The sequence below is a fragment of the Schistocerca gregaria genome, chromosome 1 (assembly GCF_023897955.1).
Source record: "Schistocerca gregaria isolate iqSchGreg1 chromosome 1, iqSchGreg1.2, whole genome shotgun sequence".
Classification (NCBI taxonomy): domain Eukaryota; kingdom Metazoa; phylum Arthropoda; class Insecta; order Orthoptera; family Acrididae; genus Schistocerca; species Schistocerca gregaria.
In genome coordinates this window covers 1,086,326,371-1,086,352,793 of record NC_064920.1, presented here as the reverse complement: position 1 = coordinate 1,086,352,793, position 26,423 = coordinate 1,086,326,371, and the positions used below count along the sequence as shown (strand labels likewise).

Sequence of the window (26,423 nt, the reverse complement as noted above, 5' to 3'; positions counted from 1 at the left end):
AGGAGGAGAATGTGATTCAGTTGCTCCTGAGTGATACTGAGTCGCGAGGGGAATGGCCATCTGTGGCTGGATGGTGGGACTTCTGGAAGAGGTGGGTGACTGGAGGTCTGTTTCTGCACAGTTGGGAGACTAAATACAATCTGTGAAGGCCTCAGAGAGGCCCTTGGTCTATTTTGAGAGAGTCTATTCATCACTACAGATCTGACAGCCGCAGGTGGCTAGGTTACATGGAAGGGACTTTTTGGTATTGAATGGATGGCACCTATTGAAGTGGAGGTCGACATCGAAGAAGGTGGCATATTGGGTTGGAGGACGACCAGGTGAAACAAATGATGATGTTCAGATTAACTGGAGGAATGTGAATCGGGTGGCCTCACCCTTGATCCATATCATGATGACGTCGCCAATGAATCTGAACCAGGCAAAGGGTTTGGGATTCTCGGTGGTTAGAAAGGATTTGTCAACAAAACCCATGAATAGATTGGCATAGGATGGTGCCATTTGGGTTTTCATAGCTGTACTCATGATTGTTTGTAAATAATGCCTTTAAAGGGAGAAGTAATAATGGTTGAGGATATGAATGGTCATGGTGACCAGGAACGAGGTTGTAGGCTTGGAAACCATAGGGCGTTGGGAAAGTTGGTGTTCAAAAGCGGCAAGGCCATGGGCATTAGGGAAGTTAGTGTAAAGAGAGGTGACATCAGTAACAATGAGCAAGGCATTGCGTGGTAAAGGAACAGAAACTATGGAGAGTCGATGGAGGAAGTGGTTGGTATCTTTTATATACGAGTGTACTTTACAGGAAATAGGTTGAAGGTGTTGGTCTGCAAGAGCAGGGATTCTCTCAGTGTTGCACAGTAACCGGCCACAATGGGGCATCCTGGGTGGTTGAGATTATGGACTTCAGGAAGGTTGTAGAAGGTAGGAGTGTGGGGAGTGGTAGGGGCGAGGAAAGATATAGACACCAGGAAGAGGTTCTGGGTGAGCCTAAGGACTTGAGAAGAGACTGGAGGTCCTGCTGAATTTCTGGAATGGGGTTACTATGGCAGAGTTTGTAGGTGGACAAATCTGACAGCTGGTGGCGGACTCTTTCTGCCAGGTAATCCTTGTGGTTCAAAACCACAGTGGTGGAGCCTTATTCAGCAAGTAGGATTATAAGGTCAGGATCAGTTTTTAGATGGTGGATTGCAGTTCTTTATGAGGATGTATGGTTAGACTGCATGTTGAGGGATTTGGGGAAAGATGGTAAGGCAAGGTTTGAGGTTAAGAAATTCCATAAAGTAGGGTGTGATTTGGGGGCAGTGGGGATGGATCACAGTTCGGTGGAGAAGAAAAATGAGTCCACCAGGATTCTACATTGGTTTTTGATTGAGTATGTTTGGTAGGGTTGCTGGTGAAAAGGGTTTCCACTATGGGTGACAGGGAGGAGGGGAGAGATTGCTACATGTTCTTGTGACACAGGAAGGTATGGAAAATAATGTGTGAAAATACGTGAGAGTAACACAGGAAAAGTGATCAATTTGAAGGTCTACGATTAATTACATCCCTCGGAAGTAATGTGGGACATGAGATGCTGCACCAACAATCAGTGTGGTCATGTAGCTGTTTGTTGTGACGGACGAGACGATTGATATAGTGTAGCTCGTAAGTCAAAGCATGTGGTGTCGTTTGGAATGCAACACTCATTCTACCAATCCCTCCCCACCCGTCACTCTTTCTCCTCTTTTATTCCGGTTTACACATACTAACCTCACCTAATCTAGTCACATCTGCTGTCTCCCTTCTTCATACATATCTGCGTACCAATCTGTAAACCACATTACAGACTTGTTTGTTTATTTTTATCTTTGATCTCATTGTGTTTTCACATCGATTTCAGTTCGTTTGTGTCTTTCACTAGCAGCCTACTGCCTTAAGTTTCCTCTGTTTTCCGCCCCCTTTGTAGACCTCCCCATGTATTATGGCATTTTTGGCAATTTTTTTCACGTATAGTTCTACATTATTTACATATTTTTGTATATTTTTATCCTTCACCATAGATCCTTGCTCCTTCCATTTGTGCCAATACAGAAAAGTTTCCTTATCCTTCGCCAGAACCCAATCCCCCGTACTGTTCCTGTGTTGTTGTCTGGCTCATGGAATCCCCCCCCAAATGGACTCACCATTAAATTAACTATCTCATGCTGAGATCTCTCCTTCCACAATGACCTCCATCTGTTCAGATTACTCCAATCCTTAATGCTCAACAACACTGTCCTGCAAAACCACGTAAATCAGGCCCAAACCTCCATGCAATACCTCCTCTCCATCCATAAAATTCTCCGGCTGTGCAATCCTGAACAGCTGTATCCCATCTCACTCAATGAAACTCTTGCCTCCCAGAAACTAGAGCTGCACGCACAATGTCATCTCCAAAAACTATCCCACCTGTTCATCTCCTACTCCCACCTTGGATTACCCCTATCCACCACCCCTACAACAGCCTCCAAACCGCCCCCACATTCTTCCAAGGCTGGCAAACACTGTCTCACAGACCTTCTACATTTTCTCCGCCCTCACAAACATCCTCCCTCTACCATACAGAATCAAGAACCTTAACAGACCCCAAACACAGTTATGAACTTTTCTCCAAAATCCTTACTCCCACAGAACTATCAGTGCTTTCCAAAGGTCTTATCTTTTGCCCCATTCACAAATTCAATCATGCTGGACTTGTTAAAAGGCCTTCTGTCCTCTCGGTCCTTACAGTGTAAACTCTTTTTCACCACCAACCCTACCAAACGCACTCAAACAAAGATCAACATTGAACCCTGCCTGGCTCAGTCCACTCCTCCATCCAAATGTGATCCACCTTCACTGTCCCCAAATCACACCATGTTAACTTTACAGAATTTCTTAACCTCAAACCTTACCTCACTATCGCTCGTCAAATCCCTCAACATGCAAACTAACCATACATCCACATAAAGAACTGCAATCCACCACCTAAAAATTGACGCTGACCTTATAATAATACTACTTGCTGACAAAGGCTCCACCACTGTGGTTTTGAACCACAAGGATTACCTGGCAGAAAGAGTCCGCCACCAGCTGTCAGATTTGTCCACCTACAAACTCTGCCATAGTAACCCCATTCCAGAAATTCAGCAGGATCTCCAGTCTCTTTTCAGATCCTTAGGCCCATCCAGAACCTCTTCTTGGCACCTATCTCTCTCCTCACTCCTACTGCTCCCCACACTCTTACGTGCTTCCTAAAGTCCATAAACCCAAGCACCCAGAATGCCCCATTGTGGCCTGTTACTGCATTCCCACCAAGAGAATATCTGCTCTTGCAGACCAACATCTTCAACCTATTACCTGTGACCTAACCTGCTATATAAAAGATACCTCCTTTATAAAAGCTATCTTCCTAAATGTTGACCTCCACCTCAAAGATTGCTACATAAGTACCTCTGTCCACATCAAACCTATCAACCACCAGACATACCTCCCTTTCGACAGCTGCAATCCATTTTATATTAAGAAATACCTTCCATATAGCTTAACCACCCATGGCCACCTTATCTTTAGTGACAAGTAATCCCTCTTGGAATACACCAAGGGTCTCACTGAGGCCTTCACAGACCATAATTAGGCCTTGTCTCTCCAGTCACTCACTACCTCCTAAAGTTCCACCATCTGGCCACAGAGGGGCATTCCCCTCATGACTCAATACCACCCTGGAGCAATTGAATTACACTCTCCTCCCAGGTATCTAACTACCTATTGTCATGCCACGAAATGAGGTATGTCCTACCCCCTATACTTCACATCTCTCCCACAGCGGTATTCCACTGCTCACCAAACCTACATAATGCCTTCATTCCAACCAAACCCTGCTCCCAACCCCTTGGCTCATAGCTCATGTCCTTGTAATAGACCTAGGTGCAAGAACTGCCCCATACATCTTCCCACTATTACTCACTTCAGTCTTGTCATGAGTATGTCCTATCCCATCAAAGGCACGGCTACATGTGAAACCATCAAAGGCAGGGCTACCTGTGAAAACAGGCATGTGATCTACAAGCTAAATTGCAACCACTCTGTTCTACATGGGCATGACAGTCAATATGCTGTCTGTCTGCATGAACGGCCACCGACAAACAGTGACCAAGAAACAGCTGGACCACCCACTTGCTGACCACACTGCCAAACACGAAGTTCTTCATTTCAATACCTGCTTCACAGCTTGTGCCATCTGGATCTTTCTTGCAATATATACTACATTACTGTAACCCTCCAGGCCTCAACCTTAGTTAGTGACTGTCCTTCACCCACCTATCCCCTTCCTGGTTGGTTGGTTGGTTTGTGGGATTGAAGGGACCAGACTGCTATGGTCATCAGTCCCTTTTTCCAAAAGCTTCAAACATCCACGCAGAATAAAAACGAACAATGGAGATGACAAGAGACGACACAGGACCCATGAAAGACTCAGACACAGACCAGACAAAAGGAATTAAAATCACACAGAGTGTGACAGTGGTTGGCCGACCATATAGACAAAAACAGTCTAAAATTGTAGGCCAAAGGCCAGACTCAACACAAAAAAACCACTAACACTGAGATTGAGTGATAAAAGCCTCCTTCCCGAATAAAATGCAAAACTAAGCCTGCCATACCAGTGTCATATATTGAAAGGGCGGGGAGCGTATCAGGCAGTGCAAACGTCTGCCTGAGCACAGTTAAAAGGGGACGGGCCAACAAAATGTGGGCAACCGTCAAAGCCGACCCGCAGCGACATAGAGGCGGGTCCTCACGCCGCAGTAAACAGTTGTGTGTCAAGCGGGTGTGGCCAATGCAGAGCCGGCAAAGGTCAATGGAGTCCCTGCGAGTGGCTTGCATGGATGACCATGACCACCACACATTCGTCGACTCCTTGATAGGACGGAGTTTGTTTGGTGTGGTCAGGTTGTGCCATTCAAATCTCAAAAACTTTGCAGCGTAAGATTGCTCGCAAATCAGTCTCCGGGAGGTCAATGTCCAGAGACGGTTTACTGGTGGCCCGTTTGGTCAGGCAGTCAACATGTTCATTGCTCGGTATCCCAACATGGCCTGGTGTCCAAATGAAGGTCACTGAGTGTCCACTCCTGTAGAGGCCATAAAGAGACTCCTGGATTAACAATACCTAGAGATGCCTAGGGAAACACTGGTCAAGGGCTTGCAGGCTGCATAAAGAGTCACTACAAATGACGTATGACTCACCAGAGCAGGAGCGGATATGTTCAAGAGCGTGATAGATTGCAACCAGCTCTGCAGTGAATACACTGCAGCCAACCAACAAGGAGCATTGTTCTGTATCGTCAACGGGAGCGTAAGCAAAGCCAACAAGACCGTCAACCAGGGAGCCATCAGTGTAGATGTCTGAGCCCCCAAACTCGCCAAGAACAGAGAAAAAGTTCTGGCGATGGACCTCAGGTGGGACTGAGCCTTTGGGGCCAAGCAATAGGTCCAGCCGAAGTTGCGGCCAAGGTATTGTCCATGAAAGGGTATGGAAACAAGTCTGCAAGAAAGGTGGTAGGGAGGAAGTGTCAAGATCATGAAGAAGTGACTGGACACAGAGAGCTAAGGAATTTCCAATTCTGGGCCACTGTTGCGGGAGATGGACCGCCGTGGTGGGGAAAAGAAGACGGTAATTTGGGTGGTGAGGTGAACTATGGACATTTGCGGCATAGTTTGCGAGCATAGTTGCCGCCGGAGCCACAATGGAGGAACGTCCACTTCTACAAGGAGACTGTTCACAGGATTAGAGCGATAGGCTCCCGAAGGGAGGCGAACTCCACAGTGGTGGATAGGGTCTAGTACATGCAGTACAGAAAGGGCAGCTGAACCATACACCACGCCTCCGTAATCAACACAGGACTGCACAATCACTTGGTACAGCCGCAGTAGTGTACAACGATCCGCACCCCATTCGGTGTGTCTCAGGCACCGAAGGAGATTGAGATGCCGCCAGCACTTGTCTTTAAGCTGACGAATATGGGGAAGCCAACTTAAGCAGGCCTCGAAGACCAGTCCCAGGAAGCAGTAAGTCTCCACTTCGTCTAGTAGTTGGTCATCAAGGTAAAGTTCGGGATGGGGGTGGACGGTACGGCAGCGACAGAACTACATCACACAAGTTTTGGCGGCCGAAAACCGGAAGGTGTGGTGAGAGTGCATGACTCGCCTTCCATATAGCTCCCTGCAGACGGCGTTCAGCTACAACAGTAGAAGAGGAGCAGAAAGAAATACAAAAATCATCAGCATAGAGGAGGAGAGAGATTGACGATCCTTCTGAGAGCGCAAGACCATTGATGGCAATTAGAAAGAGTGGGACACTCAGGACAGAGCCTTGTGGGACCCCATTCTCTTGTGTATGGGGAGCGCTATGGGAAGCACTAACATGAACTCTGAAAGCGCAGTAGGATAAAAAGTTCTGTGTAAAAATCAGGAGTGATCCCCAAAGATCCCACTCATGAAGAGTAGCGAGAATGTGGTGTCGCCAAGTCATATTGTAGGCCTTCGTGAGATCGAAAAAGATGGCGATGAGGTGTTGTCGCCAGGAAAAGGCTGACTGAGTGGCAGACTCCAGGTCAATGGTGGAGCGTTCTTGGAGAAAACTGCTCTGGGACGGAGCCAGAAGGTCCCCGAGACTCAAGGAGCCAACTCAACTGTCGGCTCACCATGCATTGGAGCAACTTGCAAAGAATGTTGGTGAGGTTAATAGTGTGGTAGCTGTCTACCTCCAGTGGGTTTTTGCCAGGTTTCATAACAGTGATTACGATGCTTTCCCATCATTGTGACGGAAACTCACCCTCAACCCAGATACGGTTGTAAAGGCCAAGGAGGTGGCGCTGGCTATCCACTGAGAGGTGTTTGAGCATCTGACAGTGGATGCGATCGGGCCTGGGAGCTGTATCAGGACAAACGGCTAGGACACTTTGGAATTCCCACTCATTGAATGGAACATTGTACAATTCAGGGTTGTGTGTGTGAAAGGAAAGGCTTCAACATTCCAAATGCTCTTTCAAGGAGCAAAAGGCCAGTGGGTAATTCACAGAATCGGAACTCTGTGCAAAATGCTCTGCTAAGTGGTTTGCAATGGTGTCGGATTCAGTACAGACTGCTCCATTCAGTGAAAGCGCAGGGACACTGATGGGCGTCCGATAGCATTAGAGTCGCCTAATCTTGGCCCAAACCTGCGATGGAGAGGTACGGAGGCCAATGGTGGAGAGATGCCTTTCCCAGCACTCCTGTTTGTGTTGGCGAATGATGCGGCGGGCCAGTGCATGGAGCCATTTAAAGGCGATGAGGTGTTCTAATGAGGGACGCTGCTTGTGACGCTGGAGCGCCCGCCTGCGATCTTTAATCACTCCAGCGATCTCAGGTGACCACCGAGGCACAGTCCTCCACCGAGGGGACCCAGAAGAACAGGGAATGGCAGATTCTGCGGCACTAACAATGCCGGTGGTGCCCGAGGGAACCACCGCACCAATGACGTCATTGGAAAGAGGCACAATAGTGGCAATGGAGGAGAACAGTCGCAATCAGCCTTATTCATAGCCCATCTGCAGGGGCGCCCAGAAGAGAGATGCTGTGGCAGTGACAGAAAGATCGGAAAGTAGTCAATACCGTACAAGTCGTCGTGCACACTCCATTGAATAGACGTTAAAGAGGCTAGGGCTGCAGATCGAAAAGTCGATGGCCGAGTACGTGCCATGCGCCACACTGAAACGTGTGAAAGCACCATCATTTAAAAGAGAAAGGTTGAGCTGGGCCAATTCATGCTCAATGGCACTGCCTCGGCCTGTTGTCACTGGTCCTCCCCACCGGTTCCTATAATAACCCCGGTAGCCACAGAGGGCGGGGGTTCACATCACCGGAAACGAAGTTTCTTGAAGAGCGATGCAGAAGAAAGGGTGAAGGATGAGAAGGTGTCGGAGATCAGCAAGATGGTGGAAAAAACTGCTGCAGTTCCACTGGAGGATGACATTATGCATGGTCGAGAAAGGGATGAAGGTACTAGGGAGGCATATTACGCCTCCTCGTCAGCTGCTGCCACCGATTGAGTCCCTGTGAAAGTGCTAGCCACTGCGTCTGAGGGATCGCCGAGATCCAGGTCCTCAGTGGACGCCAGTATCTCCACCTCATCCTCAGACACAGAGCTTGAAGGTTGCGGTGGGGTGGGTACCACTGCCAGTTCCTTGGTCTTAGAGGTCTTCTCCTTGGATTTCTCATGCAGCTCCCTGTGTTTCACTGGCCGGGAGGGCTTCACCGATTTAGTCTCCGGGACAGAGGAGGATTGTGAAGCCCTACGACCAGCTGCTTGTGGGCACTTATGCCACTGTCGGGTGTCGTCCTTCCTGCTCGTGGAAACCTGGGAAGGAAGGGACCTAAGGGAACCCTTGTGAGCGAGAGGAGCCGAAGAAGTTGGATGCTTCTCCGGCTTAGAAGCGGGGACAGACATCCCCGATGGGTGCAGGGTGCTGCTCCTGAGGTAGGTGGCGCAGGAGCAACAGGGGGGGATAGTACAGTTCAGCGATCGGACTGGAAGTCGCGGAACAGATGGGGCTAACACAGTTGTCGTTGCAGCAGCTTATGAGGAAGTCATCCGCACAGAACATAGTCATTCATATTACCTCTTAGCCTCAGTATAGGTCAGTCGGTCCAGGGTCTTATATTCCATGATTTTGCTCTCTTTCTGTAAGATCCTGCAGTCTGGCGAGCAATGTGAATGATGCTCTCTGCAGTTGACAAAGATGGGAGGCGGGGCACATGGAGTATTGGGATGTGATGGGTGTCCGCAATCTTGACATGTGAGGCTGGAAGTACAGCGGGAAGACATATGGCCAAACTTCCAGCACTTACAGCAACGCATCGGGGGAGGGATATAGGGCTTGAAAATCATAGCGGCAGACCATCACCTTGACCTTCTCTGGTAATGTATCACCCTCAAAGGCCAATATGAAGGCACCGGTACCAACCTGATTATCCTTTGGACCCCGTTGAACGCAGCAGACGAAATGAACACCTCAACGCTATAAATTGGCACACAGCTCGTCATCAGACTGCAACAGTAGGTCCCTATGGAAAATAATACCCTGGACCATATTTATACTCTTATGTGGTGTGATGGTAACGTTAACATCCCCCAACTTGTCACAAGCAAGTAACCTTCGTGACTAGGCACAGGATGCCGTTTCTATCAAAACTGACCCAGTGCGCATTTTGGACAAGCCCTCCACCTCCCCAAACTTGTCCTCTAAATGCTCTACGAAGAACTGAGGCTTTGTTGACATGAATAACTCCTCATCAGCTCTCGTACAAACTAGGAACCGGGGCGAATAAGTGTCACTGCCATCCTGAGCCTTACGCCCCTCCCAAGGTGTGGCCAGGGAGCGGAATGTTTTGGGATCGTATTTCTGAGCGTTAAATTGAGCCCGAGAACGCTTGGAGACTGCTGGCGGCTGGCCACCAGCACGCTTCATTGCGGGTCATCTGCCCTGATGCCACCCACTCCGACCAAGGGCCCTCCCCACGGGCGCCATTCAGCCTCAGCATGGGCCACCTGGCAGGATGGCCATTTGCCGGGAGTCCCAATACCCCAGGGAGATAGGCATCTACTCCTTGGCATACATGGGGAGTTAACAGCGCAGGCATCAGCAGAGCGTTCCCCGTGTTGTCAGGGGGCTACAATCAACAGAGTACAATAGCGGCCCCACCACAACGGGCTGGCTACTGTGCTGGATATTAGGTGCAAAGATGTCCAAGGTCGTCGTCTCTGCAAAAAGCAACACTGCACAGTGCATAGTGGCGATCGCACCCAGGAACGTATCCTCTCCCGAGAGATGGAAAACGAGCGGAACAGCATTGCGACGACGAGAAAGCCGGCTAAATGTCTCAATGCACGACGGATACAATGCACCATGTAAGGCGCCCTTCCTCAATTGGCTCGCACTTCGGAAGAATTTGGAAAAAAAAGATGGAGGTCAAACCCGAGAGGGGACCATCACATAAGGCCGAAACTTTTGAGACTCCTTTTAGTCGCCTCTTATGACAGGTAGGAATACCGTGGGCCTATTCTTACCCCTGAACCCGCAGGGGATCCCTTCCTGTTCCCACTCCAGCACTACACAGCCTTCTATTACACCAACATATCCAAAGTCTTTCTCCTTCTCTCTTTTTCGGCTTCCAACACCCCTTCGCTCCATATAAACTCCAGATTGCATCTAGCTGCCCTCCCCTCCCCCCACTGCTTCCCTACCAGCACTACCCTACAAACCCTTCCCCTCCCCACCCCAGCCTCCTCCTTACCCCCACATCGTCCAGACTGCTTTTTCCATCATGTACTGTTGCTCGCAGTCTGGCATTGGCAGCCAGAGACAATGGTCATGTGTTTGGGGGTGAGTTGCATTTGCACTTTGTGTGTGTGTGTGTGTGTGTGTGTGTGTGTGTGTGTGTTGTCTAATTGAAAATGCCTTCTGGCCAAAAGCTTACTTGTTTAAAATGCCTATCTGTAACTCAGCATCCAGCATCTCCGCTATATGGTGAGTAGCAATCTATCGTTTCCCTAATACTGTCAATATTCCATCCTGGATTTTCCATTATCTGGAGTGATCATTTCATATGACGCTTTGATACTTTCTCATGCTTTGATAGTTTCTCTTTGTTGGTAAGTTTCGTGTTTCGAAATAAAAGTCACAAGATGTTTGGACCAGAGATCATGATGTGTTCTTCATACCACCTTTTTGATAACTCAATCACACAGGTGGAGTGCACCACAGTACATCCCAACATTTTGAAGTACTGAAATGGAGTACAATTTTATGCAGATAAAGCTGCTTCCGTCTACACAGCTCTCAAACAGCAAAGAAAAGCATGCCTTCAATGGCGAATGAACAAATGAACCTGTATTGTGACTTAATGCAACAAACATGAACCCTCATAAGATTCATTTTCTTGTCTATATAAATTTGGCAATTTACAGGTACTCAGTACACACAACTGAGGCAGTTTAGAGTATGGTCCTGTTTGTAATGCATCTCATCAGATCAGAAATTCAACTGGAAACTTCTCAACCTCAAAAATCATGCCTTCAAACAATTTGTTGTACTGAAGCATTCAATCTGGATTGCCATTGTTCATATGTTACTGTGTACACGATTAGGTTAGTATAAAAAACTTCCTGGAAGATTAAAACTGTGTGCCCGGCCAAGACTCGAACTCGGGACCTTTGCCTTTGGCTAAGCCATGTCTCCGCAATATCCTTTCTTTCAGGAGTGCTAGTTCTGCAAGGTTCGCAGGAGAACTTCTGTAAAGTTTGGAAGGTAGGAGATGAAATACTGGCAGAAGTAAAGCTGTGAGTACCGGGCGTGAGTCGTGCTTCGGTAGCTCAGATGGTAGAGCACTTGCCCGCGAAGGCAAAGGTCTCGAGTTCGAGTCTCTGTCAGTCACACAGTTTTAATCTGCCAGGAAGTTTCATATCAGCGCACACTCCGCTGCAGAGTGAAAATCTCATTCTTCAGCTTAGTATACTTTCACAGATTTATAGGATGATAATCTGATGTGTAACAACATGGCATCATTGACCTAGAAACTATTTACTGTTAACAGTTCGACAGATATTTGTGTGTGTCAAGAACAGTGTCGTGACTTTTCAGTTTTTCCCAAATATGAGTAATTGTTAGATGTATTTCATTCTGTCATTTTCATGCCATTAAACGTGACACCCCACCCCCATACTTCCAGATGTCAGTCTCTAACTGCTCGAAGAAAAACCTACTGTTTGCAGCACACATGTAAGTCAATTTACCTTTACCACCCATTAAGAAGTAGACAGTTTTACCGATCACATACATAACATTTTTGCAAACTAATTGGGAAACAGAATACATGTGAAGTGGAGACTGAGGCTCCTCATGGTAGTTGACACACCTCTGTGTCACTCAGTGTACACACACACACAAAATTTGCTAATTGATAGCAAAATCAAAGTTTATTTTTAATGTCACTTAAAGGTTTATTAGTGAGTATGAATCTTACCTAAACTACCAAAACTTATGCTAGAAGTCTTACCTTTTTGCATCCATGATTCTGGCATGGAGTCCCAATAGGCACACCTGCGGATGACTCGACTACTTCATCATTTACAGTCACTACTTTCGAACAAACCTGCTGTTCTAAAGCTGGTGATACTTGTGGTGCCATTAAGACCTATTGGAGAAAAAGTTTTCGACTGTGAGTGCCAGTATGTAGTAGAATGTAATTTGATAAAATTGGAAGATATAAAAACAACAATCATTTGCAGTAAGGTTTTTTTTTTCAGCCACTCAAGCATAGAAGAGTTACTAACTAGCAGCTAAGCATCATCATCATCAGGAACAACAGCTGGTTGGGTCTGTTTACCACATAAACCTTTCCATTTCCCTTCATCCACCATCACTCTGTTTCATTTCTCTCCTCTCTTCAAAATATTCTTCTCCTCTCCACAAAATATTCTTCTCCTCTCCTCAAAATATTCTTCTCCTCTCCTCAAAATATTCTTCTCCTCTCCTTTTAGCCAACTGTCTTCTTGGTTTCTGATATTGATCGTCATCTAATTATTTACGAGATCTGCTTATAATCAGAATTCATACAACAGGAACTTCAGCAATCATTCAATAAAGACAATGCAGAGGAGAGATTTCTGTGTTGCAAGCTCATTCTTAAAACATCATTAAATAATGTGGGCAGTGCTCTGCAGCATTCTTTTTCAGTAGGAGGTAAGACTTTTTATGGAAAACTGCAGATTTTCAAACTCAAGTTTCTATCTTTGCTCTTAGTTAGGACCTACAATTCAATGCAGGAATATTTTAGAAATATTTAATAGTGTTATTTGTTCATACATCAATATTTAAGCCCAGCTCGAATGTAGCCCAAGGATGGGACAATGTAGTTGACTGAGATGATGTAGTTGTGCTTGTGTATCCTTTTTTAATCAAAACTAAAGTAACAAAATTAGTAGCCTCTGAAGGAGGACACTATCCAAAAGCTCAGCAACATTTTCAACCTTGTTTGAGTATCCCTCAGGCAATTAATGAATCAACAATATTGATGGCAGTTACATTCACTCCCTCCACTATTAATACTTTAGGCTTACTTTATTGCATCACAGAAATTGTATAACACTGAAATTAATTGAAACGTGGTAAAAATCTGTCTACATATGCAGGATTCAAATGTGTAACCCAACAATTCTGATTTGAATTTTCTGTTGTTTTTCCATACTATTCCAAGGGAATAGCAGTCATCTTCCACATTCTTCCCTATTATGTAGCTCAGCAGAACGTTCTTTTTAAGCTGAACGATTATGATTTTTCCTTTGAAAGTGTGCTGGATTTGTGATAGTAATAACAAATTCCATGAACAGGCATCACTGACACATCATCCATTTGACATCCACTGCTGGATAGATGTCTTCCCTCAACGTTTCCATGCATTAAGTTCTTCAGAAATACACATTCAATATGCAATCTGCACTATCTATTGAACATAAGTATCTAAATAATTTATTTACATTCTACCAGAACTTGCTACTATATTAATACCAAGGTAAGTTCCTGTTTTTTTTCTTCAATTGCTAATTATTTTTAAATGGTTTCCTTATAATATTTTACTTTCCATTTTCATAGTTGAAGTGGACATGACTTGTTTCTTGAAGACTGTAAGAATAAACTGGCCTAAGTCTTATCCAAGATAGTGTTTCACAGTGTATACAAAACTATGAAATACCATGGGGAAGAAATAACCCAAAGCTTATCTGAGTGTTCATCATGTAATAACGAGTATGATAAGGGTCAGTCAGATATTTTGAGTGGAACTCAGTCTGGTCCTTCGTCACATTTACATCACAGCAGGACCAAATCTAATCTACGCTTACGAATTTCAACAATGTGCCACCATTAAAAAGAGAGATGGAAGGGCTTACAATACAGTTTTCTGGGCACTAATTAGTCACTGTCATCCTATACAAGAGAAATTAAAGTATTTCCATACAACAAGTTTTGCAATTGTTTCAGTGCAAATAAGATACTGTATATGAAAACTGAGAAACCAATAAAAAAAATTTAAAATTTTTTTTAAAAAAAAAGAACCAGCAGCGTCTTACCAAAGGTGTGTCAAAAGAAGGTCTTTCAAGGACAGGTGGTGCGACTGCTTTTGGAGCATTGTATACCACTACTTCATCAGCTTTGCTTTTGTCTACAATTGGCTTTTCAGGTTCAGGAGGTTTTACATTGTTATGGAAAGATCTTGTGCAGCCCTGTAACAGACAGTTCAGTATAAACACACAAATTTTGCAATAATTGCTACAACACAAGGGTATAAGCTAAATAAATAGTAGTTGAAAAATAAAAATAAGACAAACAGAGTAGCATTTGAGGTGGAAGGGGAACGCACAGCTACCAACCACTAGAACAGGAGCAACAGAAGAAAGACCACATAGTGATTTTTTAAAAAGAGGATGACTATTACAAACATCATATTGCAGATATTTCAGAGATTTGAGATTTATCCACTAGCAGGAAGAGTGATGAATGAAATAGGGAAAACTAATGCATAAATTTGTACGAAGATGTTGGATGAGGAGACACGCAAAAAGAAGTCAGAAATAATATACTACTTCTGATATTCGAAACATGGTTCAGTAGCAACACTGAGAGTTGAATCTCGGCAAATGAAATGGTGTTATTGCTGGTTCCTTTACTGATAAAATCTGTAAATCTTACACCTATAATCCTTTTTTCCCCTCTTCTATTTGATAAGGCATTTTTTAAAATAAAAACAAAAACAACATTCCACAATTTTTAATTTCCAAGCATCTGTCCCCTTTCTCCCCACCCCTACAAATAATCTGCTTAGTGGCTGGTACATTGACTCATTTCTCTTGTCCCAAATATTGTCACCATTCACATAAAGTACAAGTTTCACTTGGGGAGAAAAATCAACTATGTAATTCTCAAAGCATCCCAGCATCTGCCTTGAGCCATTTAGGAAACCATACAAAACCCGAAATTGCATGACAGGGCACAAATTCAAACAGCTGGCCTCCTGAATGCGAGTCCAATCTTTTACCACATTGCCATTTCACTCAGCCCCGACTACTTTTCAACTGAATTCTGAATTACAGGTCTTTCAAAAATAATGTTATTATATCCCTGAACACTGATACAGAAAACACAGACATTTAAATTTAGCACACCAGTGCAATTTTTTAATATTCCTGTCACACTTTGGATTGAAAATAACACAACAACAATGAGATTAATTCTATGGCATTACAATTTCTCCTCATTCTTTTTCTTCATCTTCTGCTGTAGCAGCTTTTCTCATTATGACACAATGTTGTCTTACAACCTGAATGCTCCGCTACCTGACTGATCTTTCACCTACAAACCATGCCACAATGACCCCATTCCAGATATGCGGCAGGATCTACAATCTCTTCTCAAATCTTTAGGCCCACCCAGAACCTCTTCCAGAGTCCCTCTCTCTCCTCAGTCCACCACTCCCCACACTCCTACTTTTTAAATGCTTCCATAAATCCAACCACCCAGGATGCCCCATGGTGGCTAGTTACTGTGTTCCCGTTGAAGGAATCTCTGCTCTCGTACACCAACACCTTTAGCCTATTACCTGCAACTTACTCTCGTATATAAAAGATACCACCCATTTCCTCCATCGACTCTCCACAGTTCCTGTTCCTTTACCACATGTGCCCTGCTCATAACTATTGATCCCACCTTCCTTTACACTAACATCCCTAATGCCCATGGCCATGTTGCAACTGAACACTACCTTTCCCAGTGCCCGAAGGATTCCGAACCTACAACCCCCTTCCTAGTCCCACTGACCAACTATATTCTCACCCTCAATTACTTCTCCTGGGAAGGCGTCACCTACCAACAAATCCGGGGCAGGCTTGTGGGCACCCGCATGGCACCATCCTATGCCAACCTATTCATGGGCCATCTAGAGGAAGCCTTTCTAAGGTTCCCCCCCCCCCCCCCCCCCCCTCCCCAGAATCCCAGACCTCTCTTCATTGATGACATCTTCATGATCTGGACTGAGGGTGAGGACACCCTTTCTACATTCCTGCACATCCTCAACACTTTCTTACCCATTGCTTCATCTGGTCCTCTACAACCCAACAAGCCACATTCCTCAACTTTGACCTCCACCTCAAAGATAGTTACACCAATACCACCAACCAATCACCAGCAATACCTCCACTTCAACAGGCGCCATTCATTCCATACTGCCTAATCACCTGTGGCCATCACACCTGTAGTTACAAACAGTCCCTAATCACCCACTCAACTTCCTAAAAAAATAAAAAAAGTCTCCTGTGCCTTATCTCCCCAGTCGCCCATCACCTCACAAAGTCCCACCCTCCAGCCATAGAGCAGCATTCCCCTCTTGGCTCAATACCACCCATTACTGGGGCAACTGCATCACATTCTCCACCAGGATTTCGACTACTACTCATCATGTACTGAAATGAGGAATGTCCTACCCACTGTGTTTCCCATCCCTCCCACATTGGTATTCTATCACCCACCACACGTACACAATATCCTTGCCCATCGCTACAAAACCCCTGCTCCCAAACACTTGCCTCATATCCCGACAACAGACCTAGACACAAAACCTGTCCCATACATCCTCCCACCTTATCTACTCCAGTCCGGTCACAAACATCACCTACCCCATCAAAGGCAGTGCTACCTGTGAAACCAGTCACATGATTTACAAGATAAGCTGCAACCACTGTGCTGCAGTCTATGTAGACATGACAATCAACAAGCTGTCTGTCTACATGAATGACCACCAACAAACTGTGGCAAAGAAACAACTGGACCACCCTGTTGCTGAGCACACTGCCCAACAAGACCTTCATTTCAATGACTGCTTCAAAGCCTGTGCCAGCTGGAGCCTTCCCATCAACACCAGCTTTTCTGAATTGTGTAGGTGGGAACTCTCCCTGCATTATATCCCACATTCCAGTAACCCTCCTGGCTTCAGCCTTGTTAGTTATTGTCCTTAACCACTTAGCCCCTTCCCTGTTCCGATTCCAGCACTACACAGTCTTCAATTCCACCAATGCACCCAGTCTTTTTACTTCTCTCCTTTTTCCTCTACTCTCCCCCTCCCTGCCCCCCCCCCCCCCCAAATCTCTCCCCCGGCATTCGTCTAGATCCCGATTGCACCCAGCAGCCGTACCTTCTCTCCACGTCGTCCCTGCACACTCCCAGTACCAGCACTTCACACCGTCACCCACCCCTAGCCTGCTACACCTCCCCCTCCCCACCCCAGCCTACTCCATACCACCATCCAATTGCCTTTCCCAAGATCCGCTGCTGCTCGCAGTCTGGCTTCAGCTGCCAGAGATTGTGGTCGTGTGTGTTAGTTGTGTTTGCATTGGTGTTTGTATGTGTATCTGTGTGTGTGATTTGTCTATTATAATGAAGGCCTGTTTGGTCAAAAGCTTCATTTGACAGTGTTTTTGTCATACCTATCTGCGATTCAGCATCTCTGCTGTAAGGTTAGCAGCAACTACACTTTTCATGATACTGTCATTATCCCATCATGGATTTTCCACTGCTTGACAGCAACTTTGGTCAACAGCATCCAATTGTAACAAATTAACATCTTTTATGTTCCGGCAAATAGAAAAACTGAGTAGTTTTCCATTCATCATGCAGTCTCTGTTAACATCTTTCTGTATTTTAATATTCTGTTTATTGAGTGCAAGGAGTAAATACAGTCATTTAATAATATCTGAAAGCAGGACATACATACAACCATTACGGTTGCATATACATCCTGTAATTAAATAGTGTATGGTTGCTGGATGACATCTAATCAAATGTTTAAAATATCTGAAAGTTTAATAATGTGAAAACCATTTGTTGTTGACGTGGTGCATATGTTTCACAGGGGACACACAAGGTTGATAAAATTACTGACTGTGCAACAAATGACATTTCAGTAGACAAAACGTAACAATTGTTTATGAAACAAAACACTACCTTCCACTGCAAATGCTTTCTTAAAATAAAAAGCCATCAATACAAAGATTAGACTGAACAGCTCAGTACTTCACTAGGCACTGTCCTCTTACAACTGCTTATGTTGTAGCCTTCCTTCTCTGTCTGAACTGACTGACCCAGCAAATTGTGGGGGGCAGGAACTTAAGTTCATGGATTCTGAACAAAGAATAATATGGAAGGAAAATATACTGACACTTTCTGATTTACCTCTGTTCATGCCACATGGCAAAACAGCGTCATGTTATGGATCAAAGCCAACATCTGGTATTTGTAGGTTCAACTGACCTTTTGACTCTTCACAGGTGATTCCTCACATCCATTAATTACTAAAAATCCAGTGTTATCTTGGCTGTGGGGACTTTCTACAGTTTATTTACTGAGCTCTGTAATTTTGACTCCAAGACTTATTTTGGTCACTTAATATGGTATAGCAATTTATTAATCCAGCAATCATTTTTTGATGCAGTATTAGTTGGAGGCAAATTCAATCTGACAAGCACAAATGGATTCACTGCAGATGCTACAGCCATGTCAGTATAGATACAGGGACTAGCAACAATGATATCATAGCAATCAAGTTAATAAATCAATCAAGAAAGCTATGAGAATATTTCCGATCAGACAGACCATGAATTGACATCATTTGGTTACACCTGGATTGGCATAAGAGAATTATTGGCACAGTTTCAACTGATAGTAAATCTGGAGAAGTATGAGCCAATTTCATGGATTAAAGATGTAATAGTCCCACCTTGTTTTAACAATGAAATTCAAAACATGCTGAGGAAGCAAACCCTGTTGCACTCTCGTTTAAAAGGAGAACATGCAAATGACATTAGGCAAAAATTAGTAGAAATTCGCGCGTCTTTAAAATGATGGGCATGTGAAGCTTACAACAGCTGCCACTGTCATATCTTAGCAAAAGACCTTGCCAAGAATCAGAGAAAATTCTGGTCCTTCATAAAATTGCTGATCTACAGCTTCTATCCAGTCATTCATTGACCTGTCTGGTACGGCAGTAGAAGATGGCTAAAGTAAAGCCGAAGTTTTAAATTTCACATTTCAGAAATATTTCCTGCAGGAGAATCGTTCAATCGTACCATGATTTGACTCCCGTATGGAGGACACAGTAGTAAGCATCCCTGGCATGATACTGAAAGAGTTTAAAGTGGATAAGATGCCAGGTCCTGATGGAATCTCAATTCGGTTTTACAAAGAGTACTCCACAGCGTCAGCCCCTTGCTTAGCTCACATTTATGTTGTGTGGCAAAAGGCCACACAACTGGAAAAATGTGCAGGTGACTCCCATATACAAGAAGAATAAAAGAATGGACCCACAAAATTACAGACTAACATCCTTAGCATCAATTTGCTGCAGAATCCTTTCATGTAGTCTCTGTTCAAATACAATAAATTTCCTTGACACAGAAAATCTTCCGTCCACAAATCAGCAGTTTTAGAAAGCATCGCCCGTGTGTTCTCAGCTTGTCTTTTTCTCATATGCTATCCCAAAAACTATGGATGAATGGCAACAGGCAGATTATACACTCCTGGAAATTGAAATAAGAACACCGTGAATTCATTGTCCCAGGAAGGGGAAACTTTATTGACACATTCCTGGGGTCAGATACATCACATGATCACACTGACAGAACCACAGGCACATAGACACAGGCAACAGAGCATGCACAATGTCGGCAGTAGTACATTGTATATCCAAGTTTCGCAGCAATGCAGGCTGCTATTCTCCCATGGAGACGATCGTAGAGATGCTGGATGTAGTCCTGTGGAACGGCTTGCCATGCCATTTCCACCTGGCGCCTCAGTTGGACCAGCGTTCGTGCTGGACGTGCAGACCACGTGAGACGACGCTTCATCCAGTCCCAAACATGCTCAATGGGGGACAGATCCGGAGATCTTGGTGGCCAGGGTAGTTGACTTACAACTTCTAGAGCACGTTGGGTGGCACGGGATACATGCGGACGTGCATTGTCTGTTGGAACAGCAAGTTCCCTTGCCGGTCTAGGAATGGTAGAACGATGGGTTCGATGACAGTTTGGATGTACCGTGCACTATTCAGTGTCCCCTCGACGATCACCAGAGGTGTACGGCCAGTGCAGGAGATCGCTCCCCACACCATGATGCCGGGTGTTGGCCCTGTGTGCCTCGGTCGTATGCAGTCCTGATTGTGGCGCTCACCTGCACGGCGCCAAACACGCATACGACCATCATTGGCACTCAGGCAGAAGCGACTCTCATCGCTGAAGACGACATGTCTCCATTCGTCCCTCCATTCACGCCTGTCGCGAAACCACTGGAGGCGGGCTGCACGATGTTGGGGCGTGAGCGGAAGACGGCCTAACAGTGTGCGGGACCGTAGCCCAGCTTCATGGAGATGGTTGCGAATGGTCCTCGCCGATACCCCAGGAGCAACAGTGTCCCTAATTTGCTGGGAAGTGGCGATGCGGTCCCCTACGGCACTGCGTAGGATCCTACGGTCTTGGCGTCCATCCGTGCATCGCTGCGGTCCGGTCCCAGGTCGACGGGCATGTGCACCTTCCGCCGACCACTGGCGACAACATCGATGTACTGTGGAGACCTCACGCCCCACGTGTCGAGCAATTCGGTGGAACGTCCACCCGGCCTCCCGCATGCCCACTATACGCCCTCGCTCAAAGTCCATCAACTGCACATACGATTCACGTCCACGCTGTCGCGGCATGCTACCAGTGTTAAAGACTGCGATGGAGCTCCGTATGCCACGAAAAACTGGCTGACACTGACGGCGTCGGTGCACAAATGCTCCACAGCTAGCGCCATTCGACGGCCAACACTGCGGTTCCTGGTGTGTCCGCTGTGCCGTGCGTGTGATCATTGCTTGTACAGCCCTCTCGCAGTGTCCGGAGCAAGTATGGTGGGTCTGACACACCGGTGTCAATGTGTTCTTTTTTCCATTTCCAGGAGTGTATATTAATACATTTCCACAGAGCAATTGACATGGTGCCACACTGCTGACTGTTAACATAGGTGCAAGCATATGGAATAGTTTCTCAGATATGTGAGTGGCTAGAAGACGTCTTACATAACAGAATCCTGTATGTTGTCCTTGATGGCAAGTCTTCATCAGAAACAAAGGGTATCATCAGGTGTGTCCCAGGGAAGTGTGATAGGATTGTTGTTATTTGCTATATACATAAATAATTTGGTGGATAGGATGGACAGCAATCTGCAATTGTTTGCTGATGATTCTGAGATGTATGGGGAGGTGCCAGCATTGAGTAACTGTCACAGCAGACAAGATCACTTAGATACAATTTCTAGCTGTTGTGACGAATTACAGCTATCCCCAAATGAAGAAAAATGTAAGTTAATGCACAAGATTTGGAAAAACAAACCCACAATGTTCAAATACAGCATTAGTAGTGCACTGCTTGATAGTCATTTTGATTACATGTCTAGGCACAATGTTGCAAAGTGCTGTGAAATGGAATGGGCACGTAAGGATTGTAGCAAGGAAAGTGAGTTGTTGGCTTTGGTTCATTGGCAGAATTTTGAGAAAAAGTGGTTCATCAGTAAAGGAGACCACATACAGGATGCTAGTGCGACCTATTCTTGATTACTGCTCGAGCGGTTGGGATCTACAACATGTCAGATTAAAAGAAGACATCGCAGCAATTCAGAGACGGGCTGCAATATTCATTACCGGTAGGTTCGAATGACACACAAATGTTACAGAGATGCTTTCGGAACTCAAATGGGAATCCATGGAGGCAAGGCAATGTTCTTTTCAAGGAGCACTATTGAGAAAATTCAGAGAACCGACATTTGAGGCTGGCTGTAGAACGATTCTATTGCTGGCAACATACATTTTGCATGAGGGCCACAAAGATAAGATTACAGAGAATAGGGCTCATACGGAAGCATATAGATAGTCGTTTTTGCCACGCTCAACCTGCGAGTGAAACAGGAAAGGAAATGACTAGAAGTCATGGCCTGAGGAGTATGTATGTAGATGTGCATGCAGGCATAATCTCAAGATTGTAGATCTTTTGAAATGATAGATCTTAGTCATCACATTCGAACTCGGTTCACAGTAATGCCTGGTAGACAGAGACGCCGTTTTTCTTGAGGGCCCATAATGATCAACATGAAAGCTTCAGTGGTTGCCATTGATGTTCAACTGAACATTGCAGAAGGGACACTGTTATCTCTCCAGTGAGGTTGACAGAATAGGAGTACTTTTTTCCAGTGTAGCAATGACACTGTGCCATTGTCTAGTTTTAAAACCCAGGAGGTGCCTGCTATGGAAACCCACTCTGAAGCAGCTGCTGGTTGCAATCAGATGTACAGTTTACCGAAAGACTGACACATGCAAATCAGCAGCCATTCTAGTATTTATATGTTCTGGACATGTCAGCAGAGGTGTTCAGTGAATGAGCTCATAGAATCTGATTGTATTTTCCAATTCTACACACCAGGATTGTGAGTGCAGCTATGATACATGCTCGTTTACAAATCTGCAGGTGACGGTAAGTGACACGTGTGTTCTTGTTACCTTGTCTATGACCACATAGGCTTGGTCGTGGGTAAAGCAGGTGGTACACTACAGTTTATTGGTAGAATACTGGTGAAGTGCAATCAGTCTACAAAGAATATTGTTTAAAAATCACTCATGCAACCCATTCTAGGATATTGCTCAATGTGTGGGACCTGTACCAAATAGGTCTAACAGGGGATATTGAAAGTATACAGAAAAGGACAGTATGAATGGTCACATGTTTGTTTGTTTGGTTGGTTGAGGGAGGAGACCAAACAGTGAGGTCATCAGTCTCATCGGATTAGGGAAGGAAGTCGGCCGTGCCCTTTCAAAGGAACCATCCCAGCATTTGCGTGGAGCAATTTAGGAAAATCACGGAAAACCTAAATCAGGATGGCCGGACGTGGGATTAAACCGTTGTCCTCCCAAATGCGAGTCCAGTGTGCTAGCCACTGCGCTGTTTGTTTGGCCTGTGGGAGTATGTTACTGTGATGCTGAAGAAACTGAAATTGAAGACTATCGGAGAGATGTAAACGGTGACTCTAACCTATGTATCACACAGGGCACAGAGGACAAGATTAAAATAATTACAACATGCATAGACGCATTCAATCAATCATTCTTCCTGCACTCCATACATGAATGGAATGGGAAGAAACCCTAATAACTGTTTCAATGGGATGTATCCTTTGCCATGCACTTTGTGGCAGTTTGCAGAGTATGGTTGTAGATGTACAAATTAGATATAGAAACCTCTCTCATGGCTCATTGTTTATGTGTATATCTCCTCTTGATTGGTTTCCTCTAACTACTCCATTTATTTTTCACGAAAGGCTGGATGAACTCATCCTATTATTTACTTCTGTAATTCACGTATGAATTTTCTGTGTATAGGTTGATGGGGTCATTTGCAGTCCAAAATTGTGGATACTTGGCTATTCTCATATTGTGAAGATTTTTTTAAAATCCTGTAGCAAGATACTGACTTGAAACCAATTCACAGTATTACTTTTGTAGCCCTTCCCCTGTCCCTAAACAATCTTCAATCTCGCTCCAACTGAAACACCTTTTTCATTTGTGATATGATACTAATGTTCATGGTTACAGGATGTTTTTGAGTTTGGATCCAATTCAGCTGAGAAATAACAGGAAGAGATAGCCGAGGTGCAAGCACATTTTGAATCAGTGGTACTCCACCTTTTCTCTTAAATAATCTTGAAATGAAAAGCGACAAATCCCTCCAAGGTGTCACAACCTAGATCTTCGCACACATTTACCACTGCTGAACAGGCACTACACAATAAGTAGTCGAAATCCTGGCCGAAGACACAGTTAAGCTGTTCCAATGTGGGGTGACAATGGACCATGATGGGATGGCACCGGATATTCACATTTGGGATGTAATAACTGTATGCGGAGACTGATCTTCAGCACACTGGACACGGGAATGCTCATCACTACAAGTGTATCATCCACAGACAGTCAGTCTATATGGGAGGGACTGTAAATTTGGAAGGGATGGCAACTACCATAATGCAGGCATTGTTGATAGTTAGTGGGCTTGATATCAATGGAGATTCACACTGAGGATGAGGGAGATGAAGGTAAACATTTAGAATGACAAAATGAATAGGAGGGAAGACTTTGAGGCTGTGATGGAATGAGGGTCGAATGTTTTTAGCCCAGGATTCGGATCAAGTAGACGTCATCAATGAACCTGAGCAGGCAGTGGGTTAGAGATTTTGGGTGGCCAGAAAGGTTTTGGGCCATACCACCAAAAGTGAAACCCTGATTATTGAACATAAATTTGTTGTAGGAGAATTAAAAACTGTATAGACCTACACTGCATAAAATACACACCTGCACACTGTAATGACTTTGTAGCTGTCACCCCTCCTAGATATCTGCTAATACGACAACACACACTGGAACAATAGCTTCAAAAGACAAGTTTTCTGTGGTATGTTGTGATTACATTTCTGTATTTGTGTTTTTATAAATTCTTTAGTACTTTTATTACTAATTTGCAAAATTTAGTTGTTGTTCTCTAATACAAAAATACCTTTTAATGTAATCAAAAAATGTATGTTTTATTGTCCTATTATGTCACACTAAAACATAAAATTTATATTTTAGAAAGACTAATGATATCTTCCATTTATATATGTTTTACAAGTAAGAAATACTAGGGAAAATTTTGTCATGTGCAAATAACCACCAATTTCATTTCCAAATTAAAATAATGCTTTGGAATACACCATGCAGGACAGGGAATATTTCAGGCTAGTGATCAGCACTGCAATATTTCCTATCCAGCAACCACAATATAGGAGAGTGACGTCAAATGAACAGAGGCAAGCCATTAGCCAATGCATTAAGTAGTTCTGGAAAAATAGGAAGAAAAAAGATTGATCACAGTCTTATGTTCTAAGTGGTGTGAAATTGGTCACATTCTACACTAAAAAAATGAAAATCACCAACTTTAAACATTAAATTCAAAATTACTTAACCCATTCTGTCACAGCTTAAAAGACTAGTCTGAAGACACCCTGAAAAAGATTAATTATGCCTTACCTTGTCCTTCAAGGTTCTATTTTAGTAAACTTAAATACACACACACACACACCTCATTGTACTGGCTGGACACACAATGCTGGGATTGCATTTTAGCAGGTGGACTGGGGTGGAGGTTGTGTCAGGTGAGGTGGGTTGAGGGACAGAGAGGCGAGAAACCACAGGAGGGGTTGGGGTGGGTATATTATGGCCCGGAGGAAGGTAGCAGGTGTGCAGGCTCGACATGTGACACACTTACTAGAACCAGTGATGTGTCACACACAATGAACATGACACGCAGGTGTGAGGTGGGAGGGATGACAGGACAAAGAAAGGGGAAACTGTTGGGTGGATGGTGTAGAGTTAGGTTAGTGGAGACTGAGGTCAGGAAACTTACAGGATCAAAGGATCTGCAAACTTCAGAAAAGCTGTTGCAAGAGGGAAGGATCCACATGGCATGGGTTGTAAGGCAGTTCTGCAGTATGTTGGATAGTCAACTAGGTTCTTGGTTACAGTTTGATGGTGGCCACTCATTCTGGTGAACAGCTGGTAGGTGATCATGCCCATGTAAAATGCTGTGAAGCGATTGTATCACAGTGCTGCTTTCATAGGTGGCTCTACCTCTAGTGGGATATCATGAGCCTTTCACAGGAGTGGAGTACAATGGCAAGGGGTTGGGAGAACAAGTGGCACAGGGATGGGCCAGGATGAGGTACAGGTTGGATAGGCAATGAAATACCACTTTAGAAGAGCTGGGCAGGACCTTGGGTAGCATGTCCCTCATTTTCAGGCATAATGATGTATAGTCGGAGCCCTGGAAAAGGATATGGTTCAGTTACTCCAATCTGGGGTGATACTCAGTGATGAGAGGAGTGTTGATTTGCAGGTGATTCTTGGGGATGGAGGGAGAATAAGGGATGTGTGAACATATGGCACTGAAAATCTGTTTGACAACTAAATTGGAAGGGGGCGGTTGGTTGGTTTAAGAGGGAGGGTGGTTGGTTTAAGGGGGGGACCAAACTGCAGGGTCATCGGTCCCTTGTTCCTATAAAACATGTCCACAAGGGGTAGAATAAAACAAAAGACACGTACAGCACAATACCGAGAGTGAGAGAGGGTGAAAAAAAACACAAGAAAAGGCATCAAACACTAAAACGAACAAAAGATGACAAGGAAACAACACAGATACCCAAGAAACAATTAGAAAAGAGTAAAACAAGAAAGTGGTT

At 44.7% G+C, this 26,423-nt stretch overlaps 1 protein-coding gene across 1 annotated transcript in view; it reads right to left on the bottom strand.

The window, feature by feature from the left end:
• The window catches only part of LOC126281943 (cysteine and histidine-rich domain-containing protein morgana), a 66,999-nt gene that overhangs the window by 22,049 nt on the left and 18,527 nt on the right, over window positions 1-26,423 (bottom strand). The window contains exons 3-4 of the mRNA XM_049981295.1: window positions 14,162-14,314; window positions 12,091-12,228 (exon numbers count right to left, since the gene is read on the bottom strand). Of these exons, the coding sequence (XP_049837252.1) occupies window positions 12,091-12,228; window positions 14,162-14,314 (291 nt within the window). The remainder of the gene's footprint in view (window positions 1-12,090; window positions 12,229-14,161; window positions 14,315-26,423) is intronic.